The sequence below is a fragment of the Passer montanus genome, unplaced genomic scaffold, assembly GCF_014805655.1.
Source record: "Passer montanus isolate IOZ18808 unplaced genomic scaffold, ASM1480565v1 scaffold1, whole genome shotgun sequence".
Taxonomy (NCBI): domain Eukaryota; kingdom Metazoa; phylum Chordata; class Aves; order Passeriformes; family Passeridae; genus Passer; species Passer montanus.
This window is the reverse complement of record NW_024356504.1, coordinates 3,009,740-3,031,108: the sequence shown is the minus strand read 5'-3', so window position 1 is coordinate 3,031,108 and position 21,369 is coordinate 3,009,740. Positions and strand designations below refer to the sequence as shown.

General features: G+C 40.1%; 2 protein-coding genes across 2 annotated transcripts in view; one reads left to right on the top strand and one right to left on the bottom strand.

The window, feature by feature from the left end:
* The first annotated feature begins 4,777 nt into the window (after window positions 1-4,777).
* Window positions 4,778-9,302, top strand: FAM237A (family with sequence similarity 237 member A). The gene is made up of 2 exons (XM_039696989.1): window positions 4,778-5,192; window positions 9,076-9,302. Exons 1-2 carry the CDS (start codon window positions 4,778-4,780, stop codon window positions 9,222-9,224), a joined length of 564 nt encoding a protein of 187 aa, XP_039552923.1. The 3' UTR covers window positions 9,225-9,302.
* Window positions 9,303-12,783: 3,481 nt separating this feature from the next.
* The window catches only part of DYTN (dystrotelin), a 17,967-nt gene continuing 9,381 nt past the window's right edge, over window positions 12,784-21,369 (bottom strand). The window contains 6 exon segments of the mRNA XM_039698450.1: window positions 12,784-13,148; window positions 13,700-14,171; window positions 14,790-14,949; window positions 17,034-17,104; window positions 18,773-18,938; window positions 20,597-20,742. Coding sequence (XP_039554384.1) covers window positions 13,045-13,148; window positions 13,700-14,171; window positions 14,790-14,949; window positions 17,034-17,104; window positions 18,773-18,938; window positions 20,597-20,742 — 1,119 coding nt within the window. The 3' untranslated portion in view covers window positions 12,784-13,044.

Here is a 21,369-nt window from a genome sequence, read left to right as displayed (position 1 = left end):
ACAGTGTTCTCTCATCCCCAAAAAGTTCTTTGCACTTTTGTTAAACAGTAGCATTACTTACACAAAATACACTTTGACAGGGATTGCCTATATTGAGCAGATAAAGCATCAGAAGAAAAGCAGTGTTTATTGTCATAAGCACGTCTCAAGACCAAGGGTTTGGAAAGGAAGTTGCTTCTCCATTTACATGGACTGGATGCACAGAAAGAATGCAAACTCTAAAGGTATTGATGAACATCAAAGAAATCAGAGTCTCAAGCCAACTTTCCAGCTGATGTGAACCAGTGCAGCCTCACTGTCTTCAACAAAGATAAGCCTTATGCTACTGAAACACAGTTGCTTTCTGGAGAAGGGATTATGATTCCACATGCAGAGATAAAAGGGAGTTGCCAGTTAAAGCCTTGGAAAAACAAATAGTTTGCTGCCCAGCTGGTATGGACTGGTGCAGCTGCATTGGCTTCAGACATGCAGCAAGGTGCTACATGCTTTGGCTTAGAAACTACAGAGCGAGGGAGAAAGGAGTGGTCTCACCTGCCTATTGCTCCAAATAGCTGGTGTTAAGCAAGTTCTGCCCAACAGTGATTATCAGCATGGCCACAGAGCCCCAGCTCTTTGAGTAGTATGTTTTCTGTGTGCAAGGGGATCACAGCAGGCACAGTGAGCACAGGCAGAGTTGTCAGTTGCAGAGTTGTGCTCAACCTTTTCTCTCCATGCTTTCCTTTCACTTCCCTACTAGCTTAACTCATTTCTCCAAAACATAGAGGTTTTCCAGCTGTTACACAGAAGTCGTAATCCAGCTGAGAAAGTCACAGAGAGAAAATGCCACAACAGTAGAACACATTATTGTTTTTGGAGGGAAAATAGAACCAGACCATCTTCTTCTGCTGGAGCCCTCCAAGTTAGCTCTCCTTAAGGCAAAGTTGTGTAAACTGAGCTGCAGTGGGCAGCACAGCCCAACAACTTCAACTAATGCCTTTAAGTGGAGCCCTTCTGTGGCTCTTCTCTGGGTCTCTGCTTCAACTTCCATGAGCCACAGCATGTGGGCTGAGCCCTAGCCAGCAAATAGCTCTAGTGGTGCCACACAGATTCCTGCTCTGGGGTGGAGGGTTCTGCAACAGCCAAGCACATAAAGCAAGACACCTGAGGTTTGAGCCAGCTCTGGACAACACGAGCTCCAAGGGCAGACTTGCTTTCTACTCTTCTCCTCCTGCCGCCCACCCCGCCCCGTGCAGCAAGGGGAGGGTCGCAGCTTTGCCAGATCTGTTACTTTTCCACCCCGCTGTGCATCCCTTCCCCACGGCCAGAGGCAGCACGGCCACCAGGCTGCCCCGGGAGGGCCGGGGTCCGCAAGCAGAGGAGGACAGGCGGGACGGAGAAGCGGAGCAGACTTGCAGCAAGGACAGCTCCGCACAGAGAAAGCGGGAGCTCCGGCTGCCGGAGCAGCGGCCGGGCACAGGGGGTGGGGGCAGCTCTCGAGCCCTGACGTAAAAACTAAGCGGGGCTGCCCGCTCTTAAGGAGCGCGGCGGCGGCAGCGGCTCGGAGAGCCCTGCCCTGGCCGGAGCGCCGAGGTAAGCGCCGGGAGCCGCGGGCGGTGCCGGGGCGGGGCGGGAGCGGCGGCGGGACTGCCCGGGGGTGCTGCACCGAGCGGGAACCCGGCCCGGGAGCGGCGGGACTGCCCGGGGATGCTGCACCGAGCGGGAACCCGGCCCGGGAGCGGCTGCGGCAGCTGCACGGCAGAGGGACTAGCGTAACGAGAGCTCCAAGTTAGATGATAACAACAGACTAACTGATTAACTTTTAAATTACTATTGTAAGGCATTATCCATGCCGGGGAGTGGAGCAGGAGACTACATTGCAAGGAGAAGCAGGGATAGAGGAATGGTGGGAAAAGTCAGAATCAGGAAGTGTAAAGAGCACTCACACGCACACAAACTTCAATGTATGGACAGAAACTTCAATGCATGGACAGAAATACCAAGAGATTGGGGGGTGTAGGGGAGGAATTGCATGGAAGCATTCACTACCTGCACAGGTAAGAAATTAATGAATTCTGGCATTTCCTAGGGATCCTCTCCAGCTCTCAACTGTCTAAAAAATACTATTTTGAACCTTGTGGGAGACTAATAGCACAGTGCTGCTTGAGTTTGACCAGACCATAAGGACTAGTGGCCTTTGCCCTTACTTTGCCCATGGCCCTTACTAATGCCATGCACATCACAGTTTCAAGGGCACTGATTCTCATATTAATGTCCTACCAATTCCTTGCCCAGGGCTGTCCCCTTGTTTTGACAAATCAAGAACCCTTCTCTTAGCCAGTTTTGTAACTTAACAAGTTTAGAATAGGTGCTGGGGAGCAGAAAATGCAAAGCAACCAGTTCAGTTTTTAACGTGTACAAATGAGATGGGTTCTGTCAAAGTCACAGAACCATATTTTAAAGGATTTTAGTATTATTAGCTTCTTTTAGTATTATTCATTTGTTTGAACAATTTGTTGCTGTTGGGGCTCCCCACCCACTGTCCTGCTCCTCACCATCATGGTCATATTAGAAACTGCTAAATTACTTTGAAATACAGAAACTTGATAAAGTTTCCCTTGAAACTTGATAAAGTTAACAGACATATATGCTTACTGTATGTCACACAGGTGTCTGTGCCCAGTGGAAGGGCTCTGATGCACAAACAAGAATGAAGTAGTGACTCACAGGATGTTTTTGGCTTGCTTCTCAGAAAGCAATCAAAGCCTGCCTTGTGGAGTAGGGTACAGAAGAATGATGTTTCTTGGGGATCTTGGAAGCAGCAGGAGGACAGCCCTATTACTGCAACCACTGTCATAAGTGACATCCACTACACAGTGCAGTGTAGGAAGAGCAAGCTGTCCCTCTTTTGTTCCTTAAATGCAATGTTCAGATCCAGGACTGTCAATCCAGCTCTTCTCACAACACCCAAACTCTGATTAAAAAGTGACTCTTAGCATCTGGGGAATAAAGTCTGAATACTTCAAAAATGTTCCCAGAACCTGACCAGGTAGCCAGAAGGGGACTAGGTAAGAATAATATTTCTAGGACTGAAATCTCTGAAGAGTCCTTTAGCTCTGTAAGGAAATATATTCCACAAAGCAGACTACTGTTCCCCAGTCTCACACACAGGCTGTGGCTGGGCTACTTTTCATACAATCCCTCTGCACATGAATATCCTGCCTTTGGCATTTTTCTTCACATAGTAAAGAAGCACTTCTTCAGGATCACTCATAGAAGAGACTTTCTACACAAAAAGCCAGTTGCTTATCTAGCTCATGAAGAGAAGTATCTTCCCACAACAACCAAACTGAAAACACATGAGCATGAATACTCAGCAGATCAGCACATGCATTAAACAGAATTTTGTCATAAAAGCTGATCTCAAATGTAGCTGATTTCCACAAATGGGAAATCCATTCTCCATATGCCATGAGCAACACTAAAAACAACCCCTCAGACTTGTTCAGTATCAGAAATGCTAGAAGCTTCTTAGAAAATGTAACAGAGATGTACCAGAAATGAAATCTGATGAAGACAACTGGGCCTTTCTGTCTATAAAACAATCAATCATTCTCAGAATTTCTACCTATCCATTATTGATACTACTTAGCAAGTGTCACAGTTTTAACAGTTAATTCTCAGTGATCTGCAATACACATCTATACTCGTAAATAAACACAAATACATCTCAGCACAGGAAAGACACGGTTAGAGCAAGTCCAGAGAAGGGCCATGAAAATGATGAGGAGGGAGAAGCAGTTCTCCTGAAAAGACAGGCTGAGAAAGTTGGGGCTGGAGAAGAGCAGGCTTCAGGGAGAACTTGTTGTAGCCTTCCAGTACTTAAAGAGGGCCTATAAGAAAGATGGGGACAGGCTTTTTAGCAACCTGTTGAAAGAGCACCAAGAGTGATGGCTTCAAACTGAAGGAGGACCAATTTAGATTAGATATAAAGAAAAGAATATTTTACAATGAGGGTGGTGAGACACTGGAACAGGATGTTCAGAGAGGTGGAAATGCCCTATCCCTGAAAACAGTTCAAAGTCATGTTGGACAGGACTCTGGGCAATCTGATGTGGTTGAAGATGTCCCTGCCAATGGCAGAACGGTTGGACTAGAGACCTTTAAAGGTCCCTTGCAACCTGAACTGTTCTATGATTCTATATGCATGGGTACATGTTGTACAATACAGCTGCTATGCTGCTATTGCAAAGCTGATGGTCCCTCTCTTCTGAACTGTTCTGCCCTTTAGCACCTAAACCACTCCTGGTCAATGGATGAATCTGAAACCTGCAATAACTAGAACCATTGAAACACATTTTTCAACAACATTTTTCCACCTGCTGTCCACTGACCCTTGTGATTCTGAAGACTACTTTAAACGGCTCATAAAATTTTTGAGAAAAGCAAAACTGCCTAAAAGCTTAAATTATGTAAAAAGGAATTGATTTTTACTGAAAAAGATTTGGGATCTGTAAACCAAAAATGGTAAACAACTTTCAATATTAAGTACTTCTAAATAAGACAGTTCATAATTCAGATCTGAGGATGATTAAAAATTTTTACACATGCTTCTGCTGCACAGAGCATTGTCACTCCTCTAGTATTTATATACATGCAAAAAGCATACACAAATCTTTAAGGAGCAGAGAAACAGTATTTGAGTGCCTTGCATATCATGTAAAGTAACAGGATTTTATTCCTGCATCTAAGAGTGAGACTTTTTCAGCTTCTCTTGGTGTTCTTATATTTCAGTGCCATAATGGATCCTGGAAGCAGAGGAAGAATCCACTGCACCATGAGACTCACGTGCTCTCTCCTACTCATGGCAGTGTTCTGTGTGACACCTTTCCTCTGCCACAGTCAAATTGATCCACTGGCTCTTGGGCGGGCAGACCCGCAGTGCTGGGAATCCTCCTCAGCTGTTTTACTGGAGATGAGGAAGCCTCGCATTTCTGACTCTGTCAGTGGCTTTTGGGACTTCATGATCTTTCTGAAATCCTCAGAGAACTTGAAACATGGGGCTTTGTTCTGGGACCTGGCTCAGCTCTTCTGGGATATCTATGTGGACTGTGTGCTCTCCAGAACCCACGGGCTGGGGAGAAGGCAGCTCTCAGAAGCTGTCACAGGCCCGAAGACAGCTACTCTACATTCTCAGTTCACAGGGAGAAACCAAGGTCACTAGTCCTTTAATATGCATCTCATGGGCAATAATTAGAGTCTAGTGGGAAAGAAAAGAGATTGAGGCCTATTGTGCTAATAATACAGAAACAGAGAACAATGTTGTGCAAAAACCCCCTACTCCTCCCAGTGAAGTGTAGAGCTGTGTTTATGTTCAATGTGATCTCAGTAAAAATTTTACCTCCAAACAACCTGAACTCTCACAACAGCTTTTACGTTTCAGTTTGATAGGGCAGGAAAAGCAGCAGAAAATGTAATACAGGAGGATTCAAACAAAGAAGGCAGCTCAACAACTGAATATGCCAATATATTCTTCCACACCAGCATTTTTACTACAGTTGTGCTATGAACAGGCTAGCTCTGAACTCCCCATTCTGAGAGGAAGGCATTGCATTGTGCTGATGGGGAGAGTGGCAGCCTTTTGGCAGAAGGGTAAAGGTGTGTATACTTGTCATCTAGCAGTCAGTCACTAGCTATTTTTCATTTCCATACGGTAACTTTTCCCAACACACAATGGAAACAGAACTAAGCCTTAGAGGGTGCAGGCTTTCAGGCACAACTACAGCTCCAGGAAGAACATCACTACCTGTGACACTGAGTGCTGCAATTCCTAGACTCCAGGTTCCCAGCTCCCTTCCATATGCATGTCAATTACCATCCTCATTCCCAAAAGGGAGACACAATATAGCTTTTCCTAAATCTCAGTCCCTTCCAAGGCTTCAGTTCTGATGGTCTCCAGGCAAGGATATATCCACTTTCAGGTAGAGGTAGGTGCTATAATTCGATGGAGAAATGCTGTTTCCATCACCAGCAGTGTAGTGCATGAGCTCACCATGAGAGACAGAACTGCCTTTACACGTCAATGGATTGAGACCCTTATCTCCACTTCCTAGAGCAGTGTCTTAGTTATTAAGATGTTTGGGGAGAATGTTCATGGAATAATGAAGTGCTTCTCTGAGCAAGTACCCATTCGAGTGTCTCTAAAAAGTGAACTTGAACTCAGGGTTCTTGCACCCCAGGAACAATGCACTACTGGACCATCCCACTCTTGCCCACAAACCTTAAACATTTTTGAGTATTGAAAGCTAGAATCTGGGATAGGAAGGACTGAGAGGTCCTCATGCTATTACCTATAGGCAGTATCCTGAACTTTGAGATAGGAGTTGAGCTCGAATCAATCCCCTCAGACTGAAAAACTTACACACACAGAATCAATTTCTAATCTATGAGTCAAACAACCACTACCTGCAATTTAAAAGCAAGGACTGATCCTATCCTGCTTTGCAAAGAATCTGAGCTCTGACTGGATCTTTGCTGTGTTGGCATGCAGCACAGAACCTACTTCTGGTTTCCAAGTGGTCTTAGACATCACACAGGCAACAAGTTGCTCAATCCTTACCAGACTGACGCACTTTTGGGTGCAAACAGAATCCAGCTTTAGACACACACGGCAGTAGTATTGTCAAAAACTGAGATAACCCACCAGATTAAGGCACCAGATTATTTTTTGTTTGGGGTTGCAGCTTTGAATATCACTGTCTAAACTCCTACTTAGTCTTTTGTTACATCTGGCTCTACATATCTATATCACACTGTGATTTTCCTATACAAAGAGCTTTTGTTCTAGTCAAGATTAAAGAGTAACAGTCTGATGTATTTTGAAGAATCAAATTAAGGGTTTTATGATAAATTCTGACTATTCTTCACTCTTATACAAAGAGATTTTAAGTACTACTAAGTATTCACACCCTCTTTGTTTTGTGAATTGTAATCAGTTCATCTGGTTTCTCTGTACAGCTGATTAACATCAGTCTGTCGCAGGCAGCTTATAGCAGTGACAACCAAATATTTTTTTAGAGGAGCTATCTAATTTCTCATCCAAGTCTCACAGTTTCTCAACAAAGCCAGCTGTTTTAATCTTTGTAACCTATGATCCAACTGTCTTATTTCACCAGTAGTAGAAATCAATTGGTAAAAATTGCAGATAGAAATGGCATAGCAAATGATGAGGAATAGAATTTGCACTTCTTATACACAGAGGTACAAGCCTGTTTCCTCAGCCCCATGAGCAGCACTAACGGCACTTAAATTACCTTGGGTACTTCACATCTACACAAGCAGGTATAAATAGCTTTCAGTAGGCTTGTTCCAGAAATCCAAAAATGAAGCAAGTTTTCTTGTTTTATACTGTTATTTTTGCAACAGTTGATAACTTTATTGCTTCATACCCAAGTTTTTAGTCTTATTCCTCTTAAATAGTTATAATTTCAATATGTTTGGAGTTTTTTTTGTTGTTTTAATTGCAAACAGGATCATAAATCAGAAATAAGGAGCAATCTGTAACCTGCATTCTGTTGTTCCTTAACATATTACTGAATTGGAAAAGCAAGACAGATATCTGAACTTGGCACAGAAATACTGATGTTAAGGTGTTATTATTAGCATTACATTTCAGAACTAATGGATAAATCCTGCTTGTGAAGATTGAGAATGAGGAACTTTTCTAAGGAGAAAAAAAACCTACTTTATCACATCTTAGAGGCATTTTCACAGTTACCCATACTTGGTCCTCCTGGGAAACAATTCTCTTCAAGTGTGCACCAACAAGTAGAAGTAGCCCAGTTCCAGACTTACAGATTCAAACACTGTTTTCTGGGCCAGTTTAGTCCCTCCAGGCTTTTGACTGTATTCACAGTCTGAAGATACTCTTAAACTCTACACAACCCATGAAAAAGACTACAAAATCAGAACAGTTGAATATGAGTTATCTGACAAATTGTCTCAATCAACCTAAAATCATACTTAACGCAGCAGCATTTCAACTTCCCTAGATATTCTGCAGAGAATTTTTAATCAGCTGTAAGTAGAGACAAATAGGGAGAGTTTTTCAGATATCTGGCCAAGCTATCTTTAGTAACTCATCCCTTTTCCCTAAAAACACCACAAAAAAGCAGGTTTCATAAATGCATTTCCAATCTATTAAAACACGGTAGTTATATTACAGTTATAACAACTCTAACCAAAATAAGACTTTAGAACCAACAAGAAAACATAGTTTTTGTACTCACGGCAATCTCCCTGAAGAGCAGCTGTACAAGAAGATCCTCCTGAAGAAGCCACATCATCCCTAGAAACAGCTGAAGAGTACAGATACAAACCCTCTGCCTCCTTTCTTTCCTTTTTCCTCCTTTCTCTTTTCACCCAGCAGTCCCACTGCCCATTATCACTCAGTGGCCTCAGCTGTGCTCACCTCCTCACGGTGCAGGTGATTGGGCTCAGACCACCCTTTGCACCTGGCCCAAGAGAGACATAATTTCCTGTTCCAGCTCTGCTGGGTGGTGGGTGGGCAGTGGGGCAAAGGCTATTGTACAATTGAGGTCTGGTAAGTAAGGAGGTATTGTGTTAATCGGTTACTTTTTCAGAAGACAAATATGTCTAAAAGAAAAAAAAAACAACCAGCTGCCTTTTAGAGATCATTGAAAAGAAAACATCCCATAGTTCTTCAAGGAAATAGCAAATGTGTAACTAGACAGTGTGAGAGATCTCACCCACTGTGCAGAGAGGTCGATAACAGGGCAGTGGGATAGTAGGATTCTGAGCAGACTTAAGCACTTTGATTCTGCTAATTACAAGTTTTATAGGAAGACTAAAGGAAAAGGTCCATACTGGGAAAAGATGAAAGTGACTTGACATTGAAAGGCAACATGCAAATGGAGGGATATGGCTATCATCAGAGCAAGAGGCTTGGGGGCAATGCTGATAAATAGGACCAGCAGCAGCTAAAGGCAGAGGAAACATGGATGTGGGAAACTGAATATTCGGCTGCTCTTTGCTGTTTGGAAATTATTTACTTATATGAATTTTTATGTCACTTTTCAGGGACATTTTCTCATATTCAGAGGCCACCAGTTCTGAAGATGAAAGACTCATTTGAAGATTTAATAAGTATCCATATACATAAGAGTAGATCTATATTACTTGGAAGAATCATTGGAGAGCTAGGAAAAAAGAGGAAATTACACATTTAGTCTAAGATTTTGATTTGTAGATAATTTTAAACTATTTATCTTTATTTTTATATTTTAATCCCCATTGATGTCAATTTATGTGGTGGAAGAAGGCATGTAACCTCGAGTACTACATCTCTGATTAACTCGGACTTATGGGTTTTCTTAATTACCCATTAATTTAGTCTCCTTACTAAACTGCATGATTTATAAGCAGTTGTCTACTTTAATCTGTGTGTATATCAGGCTTTTTGTAATACATGTGATCTGTTCAAACTATTGTCTTTTGGGTGCCAAAACAGGAAATAACTGATCCTTCAATAAAACATAGACAAGCAGAGAAGGAAGTTGTCAAAAAACCTCCACTGTCTCCAAGACAGGATTAGAGAAGAGATGGTGATATTTGGTTGTATGCAGAGCTGTGCACTTGTACAGAGCAACCCCTGCTCAGAGATATCATCCTACTGAAGAAAAATGGTACATATTTCTACATGAAATATACCTTCCAAGAATGTTTTCAGTTTTCCAGTAAAAGGGTTAACAGATTTTACCAGCTCCTCTCTTTTCACACTTAAAATGTTTAATCACAAAAATTCCCATACACAACTTGTATTTGCTTCTTTTTTAGTTTACAAGTTCTTTGTAGAAAAATCAGCTTCTTCTGACTCTTACTGATAACCCTAGCAGGCAATTTGACACTAAACTAATGCAAAACAACTTATGGCAGGAAACATTTGATTGCTTTTATGGTATAAATTATTTCCATTGCCAGACTGGCTGGATGAAACCATAAATTTCATCCTTCCAGGGCTATGAATGAACATTTAGTTGTTAATTCCAAGTTTACTTGTTCATTCAAAGTTTCTTTCCTTGAGCATGCAGCAATATTTGGTAGCAATATTTTTTTTTACTTTTTCCCAAATGCCCACAGAAAAATGGGCTTCCTGGTTGTTCATCAACTTGCAGACGTAGGTTCAAGTCACAAAATGTGTAAAGAAATCTTGAAATGGTTACTGGCACGAACAAAATAAGGCCTAATCACAGTCCTATTGCGGGAAATCCTGATTTAAGGAAGCAAATAAAAAACTTTATAAGGGCTAGCAGCTTCAATAGCACTGAATTTGTTCTTCAAGTTAAGCATGCAGCAAACCATTTATGTTTAACAGAGAACACTAAAGCAGGATAAACACAGGAACATAGAGATTATTGTACTCAGCAACAGACCCCCAGTTGCTGCCACAGCCTATGAGAGTGCTTTGCTGCCACATGGGAGGGCAGCAGGAGCATTGTTACAACAGATCTGCTCTCTCCTCTACTGATGTTGTTCATTAATTATATCATTATAATATATCCAAAAGCCTTATTGTTGCAACTGTGAGTCTTCACTCACAGTCCCTAGAGCTACCAAGACCAGCACCTGACAAAGAGTGTGAAGGGCTTGATGCCTCAGCCCAGGACAATTGGTATTGGAGTAGAGCAGACGTTACCTGTTTCCATACACTCCCACGCTCTAGCAATGTGAAACCAGACAGATTATCTGAACAGGTCCTGTTTAACTGAGAAGCATTTCCACAGGGCCCTTTGGGCAGCTGTTAGTGCTTCCACTTTAGATAGGTCCCACCTACAACAACAGGATCCCTAAGGAAACGGCTCATGGCAGCTTTCTTCCTCCTTTCAGACAGAAATACCATTACGGGCTAAGACAATATTTAGCTTAAATGACTTCACAATACTTCTCTGCTTCAGTAAGCTTATTAATTAATAGGCTGTAACAAAATTCAGCCTTTGAGGCAATGGGTAGGAAAGGATGCAGAGGCAAGACTGACAAAACAGATCAATCTCTAGGATTGGAGAGCATTTCGAAGTTGCTGATGTAAAGAGGCAATCTGTGTTATTAATTGTTTTGAAATAAAAAAGGGGATGCAACTAACTACAGGTAAACCTACAAGTGATAGAATGCAAGTGATAAAAGAGTGTCTATATTAAAAAAAAAAAAAAGAAAAGGAAGGGCTCTCAGTTTGAGATGAAAGTAGATCCACTATACAGGAACATTTAAAAATATCACTGTGTTTTAACACAGGATATTGCCTCCTACCACTGTTCCTTATCAAATTCATGGCAGTGAACTACGATTGTTTCTGCAGATACTGTTCCCGGCTTACTGTTTCTCAATCAGAGTGTGTCAGAAGAAAGATGGGATGAACATGTCTGACTGAAATTCCCTCACTGTCAGCTGAACTGAATAATAAAATAAAGACCTTGTGATTTTGTCCTTTTCATATTACAGGGATCTGTGAGCTAAACAACTGCTTCTTAGCATGGAAAACAATTCTTTAATCTTTACATAATGACATGAAAAAACAATTCATGGTAGTTCAGGAATATCTATTTGTAAGAATTTGTGCTCCAGAACTGTTCAATATTACTTCAGACCAAACCAGCATTTGTCAGTTGCTACTCTTTCCAACCAAGTTTAATTCAGATGCCCACATTAGAAGGAGATTTAAAGTCTCATCAGAAGCTGATGGGTATCTTCCCATATTCAACAACTAGGTTCCTTGGATTGTTGTGTGTGTCTCTTGGCACTGGCGTATTGCAAAAGCTTACTACTAAGCTTCTACCTCAGAGTATATTTATTTATGTTATGATATGCGTATATCCACTTTCTAATTACCTCATCACTATTTGTTCTCTGGGGCCCTCCCTCTTCCATCAATCAGTTTCTTTTTTTTAAATTTTCAACCTCTTTACACTTCCTTTACTACAGACAAACCACTTGTTAGCTTCCAGTAGTATATCATTATTTCTTGCTATAAATTCTCCAGTGTTTGCAGTACATGTAATTCAGGCCTCCTTTGAGCAAAACTAGCAGAAAGTCTGAGGAATGTTCATTAATCTCACTACCACAGTGTAAGGTCTTTCAAGAAGATGGCTGAGGTGCTACCAACAGAAAATAAGAATTTTAGCCTCTTTAATGAGTCAGGCAGCCCTTTATCTTGATGATTATAACTCATTCTGAAAAATACAACACAAGGAAAATCTATGTGGAAAATCTGTGTGGAGTTCTGCTAAGCAGCTTTTCTTAAGCCCTATGCTTTTCATTAGCCTTTTCAATCACATCAGCCTAAACACTGTTTGATTAGACACAAAACAAAGCTTCAGAAAATGTACCTAACTTTTCTCCCAGAACTTCCAAAAATATTTTGTTTTCACCCAAATGAAATTTATTTTCTTTGTAATCACAGAAAAAATCCTGTAAAAACTCAGATTGTTTTCTTTCTTGGAAAGCTGGTATCATTTCAGGGACGTTATAAAAATCCTTAATAGTATGCAAATTTTCTTGAACCATAACTGGTTTTGAGCATATATAAACATAGTTATTTACCATTTTTATGCACCTCCTGCCAAAGAATGACAGTAAATAACTGACTGTATATATTTTTTTGTCTCTGAAGTGGTATTGAATAATTTCAATTTCTCAGGTCTTTAAAATCCTTCTGTACATTACAGGAAAAAGCGTTTTCCTTGTTGCTGGCATCAATGATAAATACAGCAGCATTCCAAGGAAGTAACTCAGCCATGGGATATCAACAGCTAAAGAGAGAGAAATGGGCAACCGTTTGCACTGCTGAAGAAGTCACAGCATGGGAGCTGGAAATCACCAACAGAAAAGGAATATAGCTCTCCACAATGTTCCAGGTGAAGTCAGCAAATGCAGAAACCTGTCATGCTGTGTTATTACAGACAAGATCTGAAACACTTTAAAGAGTCTCTTTTAAGAGACATGGCATCAATTACCTTAAGTATTTCAGTGAAGTTATAAGGTAAATGGTAGTTTCCATCATTTACAAGCTGGTGAAATTACTTGGTTGATGAGGTCAGAAAAGGACTTGCAAACATGCTCAGCTGTAGAGAAGAACTCCTGGTGCAAAGCAGTTTGTTGTGCTGAAAAGCAGAATAAATGTTACGTTTTTCCAAGCTTTTGGATGCTGCCAGAGCACTAGAAAACTCTTAATAAATCTCTAAGATAACTGTAGAAGCACCAGCTTTTTCTGTCATATTCCATATTACATTCTCATTATCAAAAGTGAGGCATCTTGAATGTTGAACAAAGCTCTGCTGTGTAAGACCTTTGATTACAAAGGGATTTTGTATTGCTGGAAGTCTCCTAGGACTAGAGTTATAGTTACAGTGTCATAGAAGTGCTAAGAGCAAAAAACTCTCATGCCCTCACTAGTTGAGCTTTTGCTCCTTAATTGACTGCCAAGACTCATTATCTCTTAGGAGCTTTGACTCATCCAATTCCTAATCAGTCCAACATTAGGGGCTATATTCGGAATATGCTCTACTTATATTATTCTACTATATAGAATAATACTACAAAAGCTAAAGCAAGATTCTGAGTTTCCTCTGAGGGTTACATGATTATGAACAATATTATGGAATAAACAGGATGAAGGTAAGAAGAAGTTACAAGATGACTGGAGAACTTATACCTGGTTGGGTTTGGAGAGACAATGCATCCTTCAGTTTCATCATTAGCAGTTCCAATTCCTCTCTGACCTCCTTCTCATCAGGTGCTGTCTGCATTGCAGTGGGAATAAGAACTGTATTCCCCATTCCACCAAGAGAGTTTTCTGTCAGTTTAGGCAGATATGTTTGTTTCTCTTTTGCTTGTTTATGCTGTCCCATAAAGGTTTTGTCACTCTGCAGGGACACTGACTCCAGTGGGTGATCTGAGAACATGACGTCCACTGCAGTGGGAACCTCAGGTGTCTGTAAAAGCTGCATTCTATTTACAGAGTTTGGGGGATTCAAAGATTTCCATTCTGCACATGTTCTAGAAATAGGCCTTATTTGGGCAGGATTTAATTCACTCTGCATTCTCCTTTCCAGCAGAACATGTGGATTACTTGGCATTGTATTATGACACTGTGCAAAAGGATGCTCTGATGACTGCAATATGGTCTACAATAGAAAAAACACAGAAAATAAATTGTAAAAATAATTGGTATTTCAGTTTGACAGCAGTACTAAAACAGTATTGCAGAAAATACTACAAAAAAAGCTGTAGGGGGAAAATACGTAAATATTTTCTGTGAAACAAGGGCCTTTTAAGAATCTCAGAAATAATTGTAATGATAAGAATCACTATAATTGAAAACAAATAAAATATTTTCTATAAGATGTCTGTATTACATCCCAGTAAAAGACAGCAATTAGGAACAACGTTATATTTATTCAATGCCAGCACTTTGACTCGTCTCTGGAGAACAGACTGCACTGAAGTATCTAACACTTCTGTTGGAAACTCTTATTGGAATAATCATTATTTTCATTGCAGTAGTATTTAAATATGCTAACATGGATATCTCTGCTAGATGCCAGATATGCACAGAATGACAAGAAAATACCTACTGCAAAGACCTTATCTGCTTTCTCTGAAGAGAAGAACCCAAGACAACTGAAAATACAATTAGAAAGTAATGAAATGGTGTTAAGAGTGCTGGTCTACAGGAAAAGCAGTTCTTAGTGTTCAGTAATGGCTCATAGCTGTGACAATTCTTGATATATAGATCACTACACCTTTACTTCTTCCTTCATGTGCTGCAGTGTCATTTGCAGACTTTCATGGCTTACTCTCAGTCTTTGCAGTTTTGCCTCTATTTTGCAGCTTTTTTCTTCCTGGCAGTTATGAAGAAATTGCATTTTGTCCTTCCATTTGTTGAACTGCTTCTTCATGTACCTGCCAGAGATACAGGAGGGTGGGATTTTTGATAGACCAGACATGCACAAATATATGCCTTCATGGAAACGAGCAAACACTTTAGCACAAACTTTATCCCCTTTACTAGTTCAGGAAATTTTGGGATTGTTTGGGATTAGAGGCCAATATTTCAGAAGTTGGACTATATCCATGGAATTAGCAAGAACATGAGTATTCCAGATGCAGAAATATGAGAGCTGAGTAGAACTGTGGTCAGGACTGAACCTTGCATCTTGGGGTTTTACCTTTCCCACAAAGGTGGCTGCAACAAAAGACAATAGCAGTCCCTCTGTATAGGACCAAACTGCTTATAGCAGCTCCCTGACCTGCAAAAGATTCCCATTACATGCCTGGACAACAATGAAGTAAAAGCAGGTTGTGCCTGTTTGATAGAATTTCTTCTTGCTCGTGGTATTGTCTGCAGTTTCTTTAATGATACCAATAGCTTCTGCACAGGCCACTTGTCCTTGAAAAAACACTCTGATTTTTGCAATCAGAAGTGCCATCCTCCAGTGTACAACAGAGATTTAGAAATTACCTAAGAGTAATTTCTAAAGAGTGTGTCAGAGCACAGTATGACAGAAATTCCACCCATAATTCTGTTCTAGTGATTTCTCTAAGAAGTCAGGGTAGGAATAGTTTTGCTTTCCTCACAGCTGAGGTGCAGACAGTAAATTTTGTTAACACTACAGTAATAAACCAAATGCTTCATACCACAGATCTGAAATAGTTTTCTGCCATGCTTAGTTACATTCAGAAGTTCACCTGATTCACTTTCTTGTGGTAATGCTTTGGCTTAGAGACAACAGCCCCATCAGTTTCACTTGAACTAGGCAAGATTTGGCTGAATGGGACAGCGAGTCAGACCATTTAAAATTAAAATTAATACTACAGTGGTCCCTTATAATAACACTTAAGGGCTCCTCACTGTAAAATGCTGTCCTCCTTCAACTAACTCAGAGTGCAGTTCTGAGAACAGACAGGTGAATGCTGGAAGTCAGTGCACAAACAAGAATAAAGAGCTTCCCATGAGTAATGTGATTCATTCACCCAGGTCCATGATAAGCTCTGGGTCAGAGCAGCATTATAGGAACAGGCATCCCAAATATCCTCTCAACGCTTGCTAATCTAAAAGAAAGCTGAAGATCTTTGCCATATCTCTTTATTTTCCCAAGTGAGAACAGACTCACAATGAAACTGAAATTGTTTAGCTCTAATCTTGGAGTGCCCTTTTGTGAACTTGGAGCAGCAATTGTACTTGGAATGAAACAGAACAGGAACAGAGGGAACTGAACATACTGAAGAAAATAAAGAGAATAGATTCAGGATTGAATTCTACACCTCATTGTAATTCCATCATTTTCAGTGGTCATAGGCATGGTTATATAGAGCACATTTATATACAGCTACAAAAATGAAGGGGGGGAAGGCAAAAATGCAAGTAAAAGGTAAGCATCATAGCTCACATACCAACTTCTCCCCTGCCATGTCACCCAAGCAAACAAGCCCCCCAAGAGATTTTTAATTTAGGAATTAATAATTTACAGTGTCAAAGATTTGACTATCAGAAGGAACTTCTCTGATTAACTGTTATAGTTAATAACTATAGTACAATAGTTATTGTATCCATTCCATTAATCTCTGTGTGATGTATAGCATGTTTTTTAGAAATAAATTCTGCTTTGATTTAAAAGCTTCATGCAAATTATGAAATTTCTTTTGATTAAGCCTTATTCAGAGAAAAAATTGAGAAAATATACTATTCTGACATTGTTATGTGGATGAATGTCTTTTTGTTTAAAAATTCCTTTTAGAAATGTAAGCTAGCAATTGTAGAAATGCTGAGGAAAGCAAACCAAAAAATGTTTTGCTTTGTCATTGTTTTTCCAATGATCTTCATATAAAATTTTTGTTGCTGAGTTTTTATTATTCATCCTCATTTGATAGAATTTTAAAAAATCCCAAAATCTCTAAAGTATGGAAAAATCATCTCTTTTCTAGCCCTCCAGCTGGAGCAGCAATGCCCACCAGTCTTCAGTGAGTTTACTACTGCATTTACCTACCTGCTGTCACTGTGAATGCTTTTAATGGATTCATGCATTTTTAACACATCTGCTTCAAAACAGGCTATTGCCTAAAACAAAAAGAAGTATCTGTTCATAACTTTATCAGCAATAGCATTTATATGCAATTTTTATTATAGGAATGCATGGCAATTTTGGATCTGGTGGATCTACAGATTTACTAGTTAACCTTTCTATTTTAATGTATTACAATCAAGTAGTGCATTAAAGTATTTCTAATGGCTAGAAATTTTATTCTATAGGACAAATTCTTTGTTCTATGACAAATTTAAATGTATGAGAATTTGTTTGAAATTAGAACAAAATCCATATTCCCAATTTCTGCAAAATGGAATATTCTGATTTGGGAACAATCTCTCTCAAGTACCACAGCTGCTTTGAGAGAAGGAGATGTTGAGAGAGATTGTATGTAGAAGAGAGAAGAGAAACTCCTGGTCTTTAAATGGAAGTAACATTCTCTGGAGCGTGCAGAGAACAGTAGCCCAGAAGTCAGGGAGACAAACACTTTCCAGCTAACTTACTTTTGAGGTACGATATAAGTTGGCAGGAATCAGAGCTGCCAGGAAATTGAGACTAAGAGTTGGATCACCCAGGACCTCCATAGTCATAGATTCTATTGAAAGCAATCATTGGACTTACTGTCCACATCTTTTCAATCAAAGTGGAAATAATCTGCACTATAAGATCTTAGAAATAAGTATAAAACTGCTTAAAAGGAATTCTCAGCCCTGAGAGAAAATAAAAAATAGAGCAATGCACCTGACAGAATCCCAGCACAGGGATGCAAGTCCTGTCATGCTGTTTTCTGAAAGGACAAATGCCAACCATCAAAATTCTATGTTTAAGCAATGTCTGCCCACAAGATCTCGTGCAGATATCTGCTGGCTGGCACTGTACCTTGAGCTGGGCAGCAGAGTTCTAAAAGGCAGGTCTTCCAAAGGGCAGCACAGGATTAGCAGCCAAAGGAGTGACCTGATATACAGAGGCTAGTTCTGTGTTACTGCACCCCTTAGCTCCTGGGAAGAACAAGATGAGTGGATGACACAAACTGGTTTGAACACAACCCAGTGTTCCCTGTATTCTGAGTAAGTGCAGAGCTACCAACATCTCAAAAAATATAGAAACAAAAAACTGCTATGTACTTTTTTTAGCTACACTGTCCTACCCACTCTTTTAACATTGTTTCTTTGGAGGAAAGCTGGGAATGGATTAATAGAGACCTTTTGTGCATTAGCTATTTTAGCTGGAGTGGACATTGCTCTGGGTTTATCCTAAGAGGGCCCATCCTGTCCTCTTGCTATTTCCATGGTAACAAAAATGGCCTGAGTCTGATAAGAATTCAGGCATTCTTCTTTGACATTTGCTTGCAGTAGGAAGACATGATGGCCTTTTTTACTGTCAGAATAGTGAGAGGACTCCAGACTCATCCAGACTTTAGCATGCTACTCTATGACATCTCAAAAAACCCCAAAGCAAACATTCTTACAGGTGCTTCTGAAGGTCATGAAAGTCAACGAGTTAGTCACTTAACTTGGGAAGATAACAAATTCAAATCTCACTAAGTTTTCAGATTCCACAATTTTCACTGTAAGTGAAGAATTAACAGAAAGGTGAAGCTGGCCATTACATTTTCATTGAAATTAGAAGGCAATTAGATAATTAACTTGCCAGGTCTTCTTCACAGCTTTAGCACTATTACTGCTTCATGTTTTGCTCACCTGAGCTATTGTCTTGCCTTGCTCTGGTGTCTTGTTATTTTCACTCTTCTGCATTACAGTCCTGTTTTCAGGTATGAACCTGGGTGACTCTGGGACACAACTGTCCACTGGGAAAGACACATTTTCAGGACCAGGTAGTGATGAACCACTGAATTCCACAGGAGGACTGTATACCAACAGAGAAGTAATGAGTAGAGAAAGGATCAGGCCTCACATAGTTTTTCTACCCAGGAAGATCCAAATGCAGAAAACTAATACAGTATAAATAGAGAGATGTGCTATTGACTAAGCAAGAAGTAAAGTTTAGCTATGCCTGCTGGAATATTTTGGTTGAAAGAATGAAATTTCTGAAAACAAATTCCACTCTTCCAACAGAATCTCAGCAACAGTTTCTACTTTCCACCCATTTAGTCTCAGTGCAATTTGCTGCTTCTCTTTTTTGCTTCCTTTAGCCAAGAGTTGAATATATTAGGAAATTCAACCACAAAAAGATAGCAAAATATGCTGCTGTTCAGTCCGTCATATGCTAGGAAAAGCCTAGATATTTATCAACCCCTCAGTGACACCTGTAACTGCAACCCCAAATTCTTCTTTGTCTCATTGCTACCCAAGCAGTAGGTAAGCAAACCCCCACAGAATTAAAGAGAAATCTCGATTGATTCCAAAAAGATTAAATTATATTCAAAATTATTAAATATTGGTTTTTTGCTGAACACAGGAGAGGAAATATTAGCAACAAAGGATGTTTTGCATTTCACCATGTTCTAAAAAACAAACACTGAAATAATATTCTCTGTGAGGATCACTGTAACTATCATCTATTGCTCTTATAGTACATAAAAATTGTTTTCTAACTGAAAACTTACCAGAGTAGCACAATCCAGATTTATAAATAGATTTTTCTCCTCCTTCACATAAAGATGAAATTAATTATTTTAGAGAGGGCTGGCCATTTTCCCCCTATTTCAGCCTCACTGTAGCCTCATTGGGAGAACACATGAGATGCAAGACAGTTGCTAGATCTTTATACAAATAGGAAGGAATCTCACCCTTTGTATGTTTTTAGTGCTAATCTCCTATAATCATTCCCTTCAGTTTCTATACCTAAGTATCAACCAAAATCTCATAGTAAGGAAGGAGAAAGTATTGGGAAAAATCTCAACATAACCTCCAATGCTCATTATTAACCACTGTGATGACTGGAAATACAATAATGACTTTAAATATTAACCAAAGCACACAAAACAACTGATCTGAAAGAAGAGGAATGGTGAGATCATCTACTTGCTATTGTGAGTGATTCCACACGTCTGCAATTTAGTGGGACTTGAGTAGAATGCCTGCCAGTGAATGCACTGTGGGTCACATGTGGAAAGTATTCACAGTTAATTTCCAACGGATTTGTCACAGAGGAGGTGCTTAAGAACCCATGCAGTTGTAAAGGTAGTAAATATTTGCAATGCTTGGCCCTAGACTGAGTATAAGAAATAGAACAGAGTGAAAAATACAACATAAGGAAGGAGGGAAGCAAAACACAAGCCTGTTATATAAGACAACTGATCATTAAGTTGTCAGCACCTGAAAAATACAACATAAGGAAGGAGGGAAGCAAAACACAACTGATCATTAAGTTGTCAGCACGGTAACCATAGTTAAGCTACAGAACAATGTGCAGCAACTTCTCAGTTATTCTTTCCCTTTTTAATAGAAAAATCATGACATGGTATCTGTCATAACAAAATCCCTTACTCAAAGGACATAATCAAGCCATATCCTACAGCCTGACATTCAGAGATTATAAATTCATCTGACACCGAAACTCACAAAGTCTTTTTGTGAGCAGGGATGTGCCTCTCCTCCACTGACTCCAGAGCTGTCCTTCTCTGAGCCTCTTTTCTTCTGCAGCACTCTTGAAACAGGTTGTTCCTGATGGTGTGGAGAAAGTGCTTTGTGTTCGCCTTTGCTGACATCTATTGGAACGAGGGATAATAAAGAAGAAAGTGACTTTTCAAACAGGTGCTGCCCAGAAACAGACATAGACATGCTTCCAAAGCAAAGGTCCATCTGTTCATCATCTGACGAGGCTCATGGCTGCTATCTGAGCCCTAGAAGGGGAACTGAGGTGGGTAATGCTGTAGGACCATAGACAAGAGCAGCTCCAATACTTTAGGCAAAATACTGACTGGATCAAAGTCAGGCAGCCTGGAAATGCCTAAACACAGGATTTTGGTACTTACAATGATTAAGCTCACAGTCACAACAATAATTCTGCTGACTAGTATCTAAGGAAGAAATACTTTTATACCTGTATAAAGTATCTGTAGATATAGTCTTCCATGGCTCACATCCTCCTCTCACAGAATACAGTAAAATACACATCCATTTATCACAGGAGTGTCAGGCTCATGTACAACAACTAAGCTCAGCAGCTGTATTATTGGAGGACACCAACCAATTCTGCCTTAGGTGACTGCTGCAGAACATGGGGTGAGCCCTGACAGACTGAACAGGAAAACAAAGAAAACACACTACATGCCTCCTAGTGCTTCTTAGCGTGGTAGTAACATTACCACAAGGTGTCAGCACGGTAAGGAAAA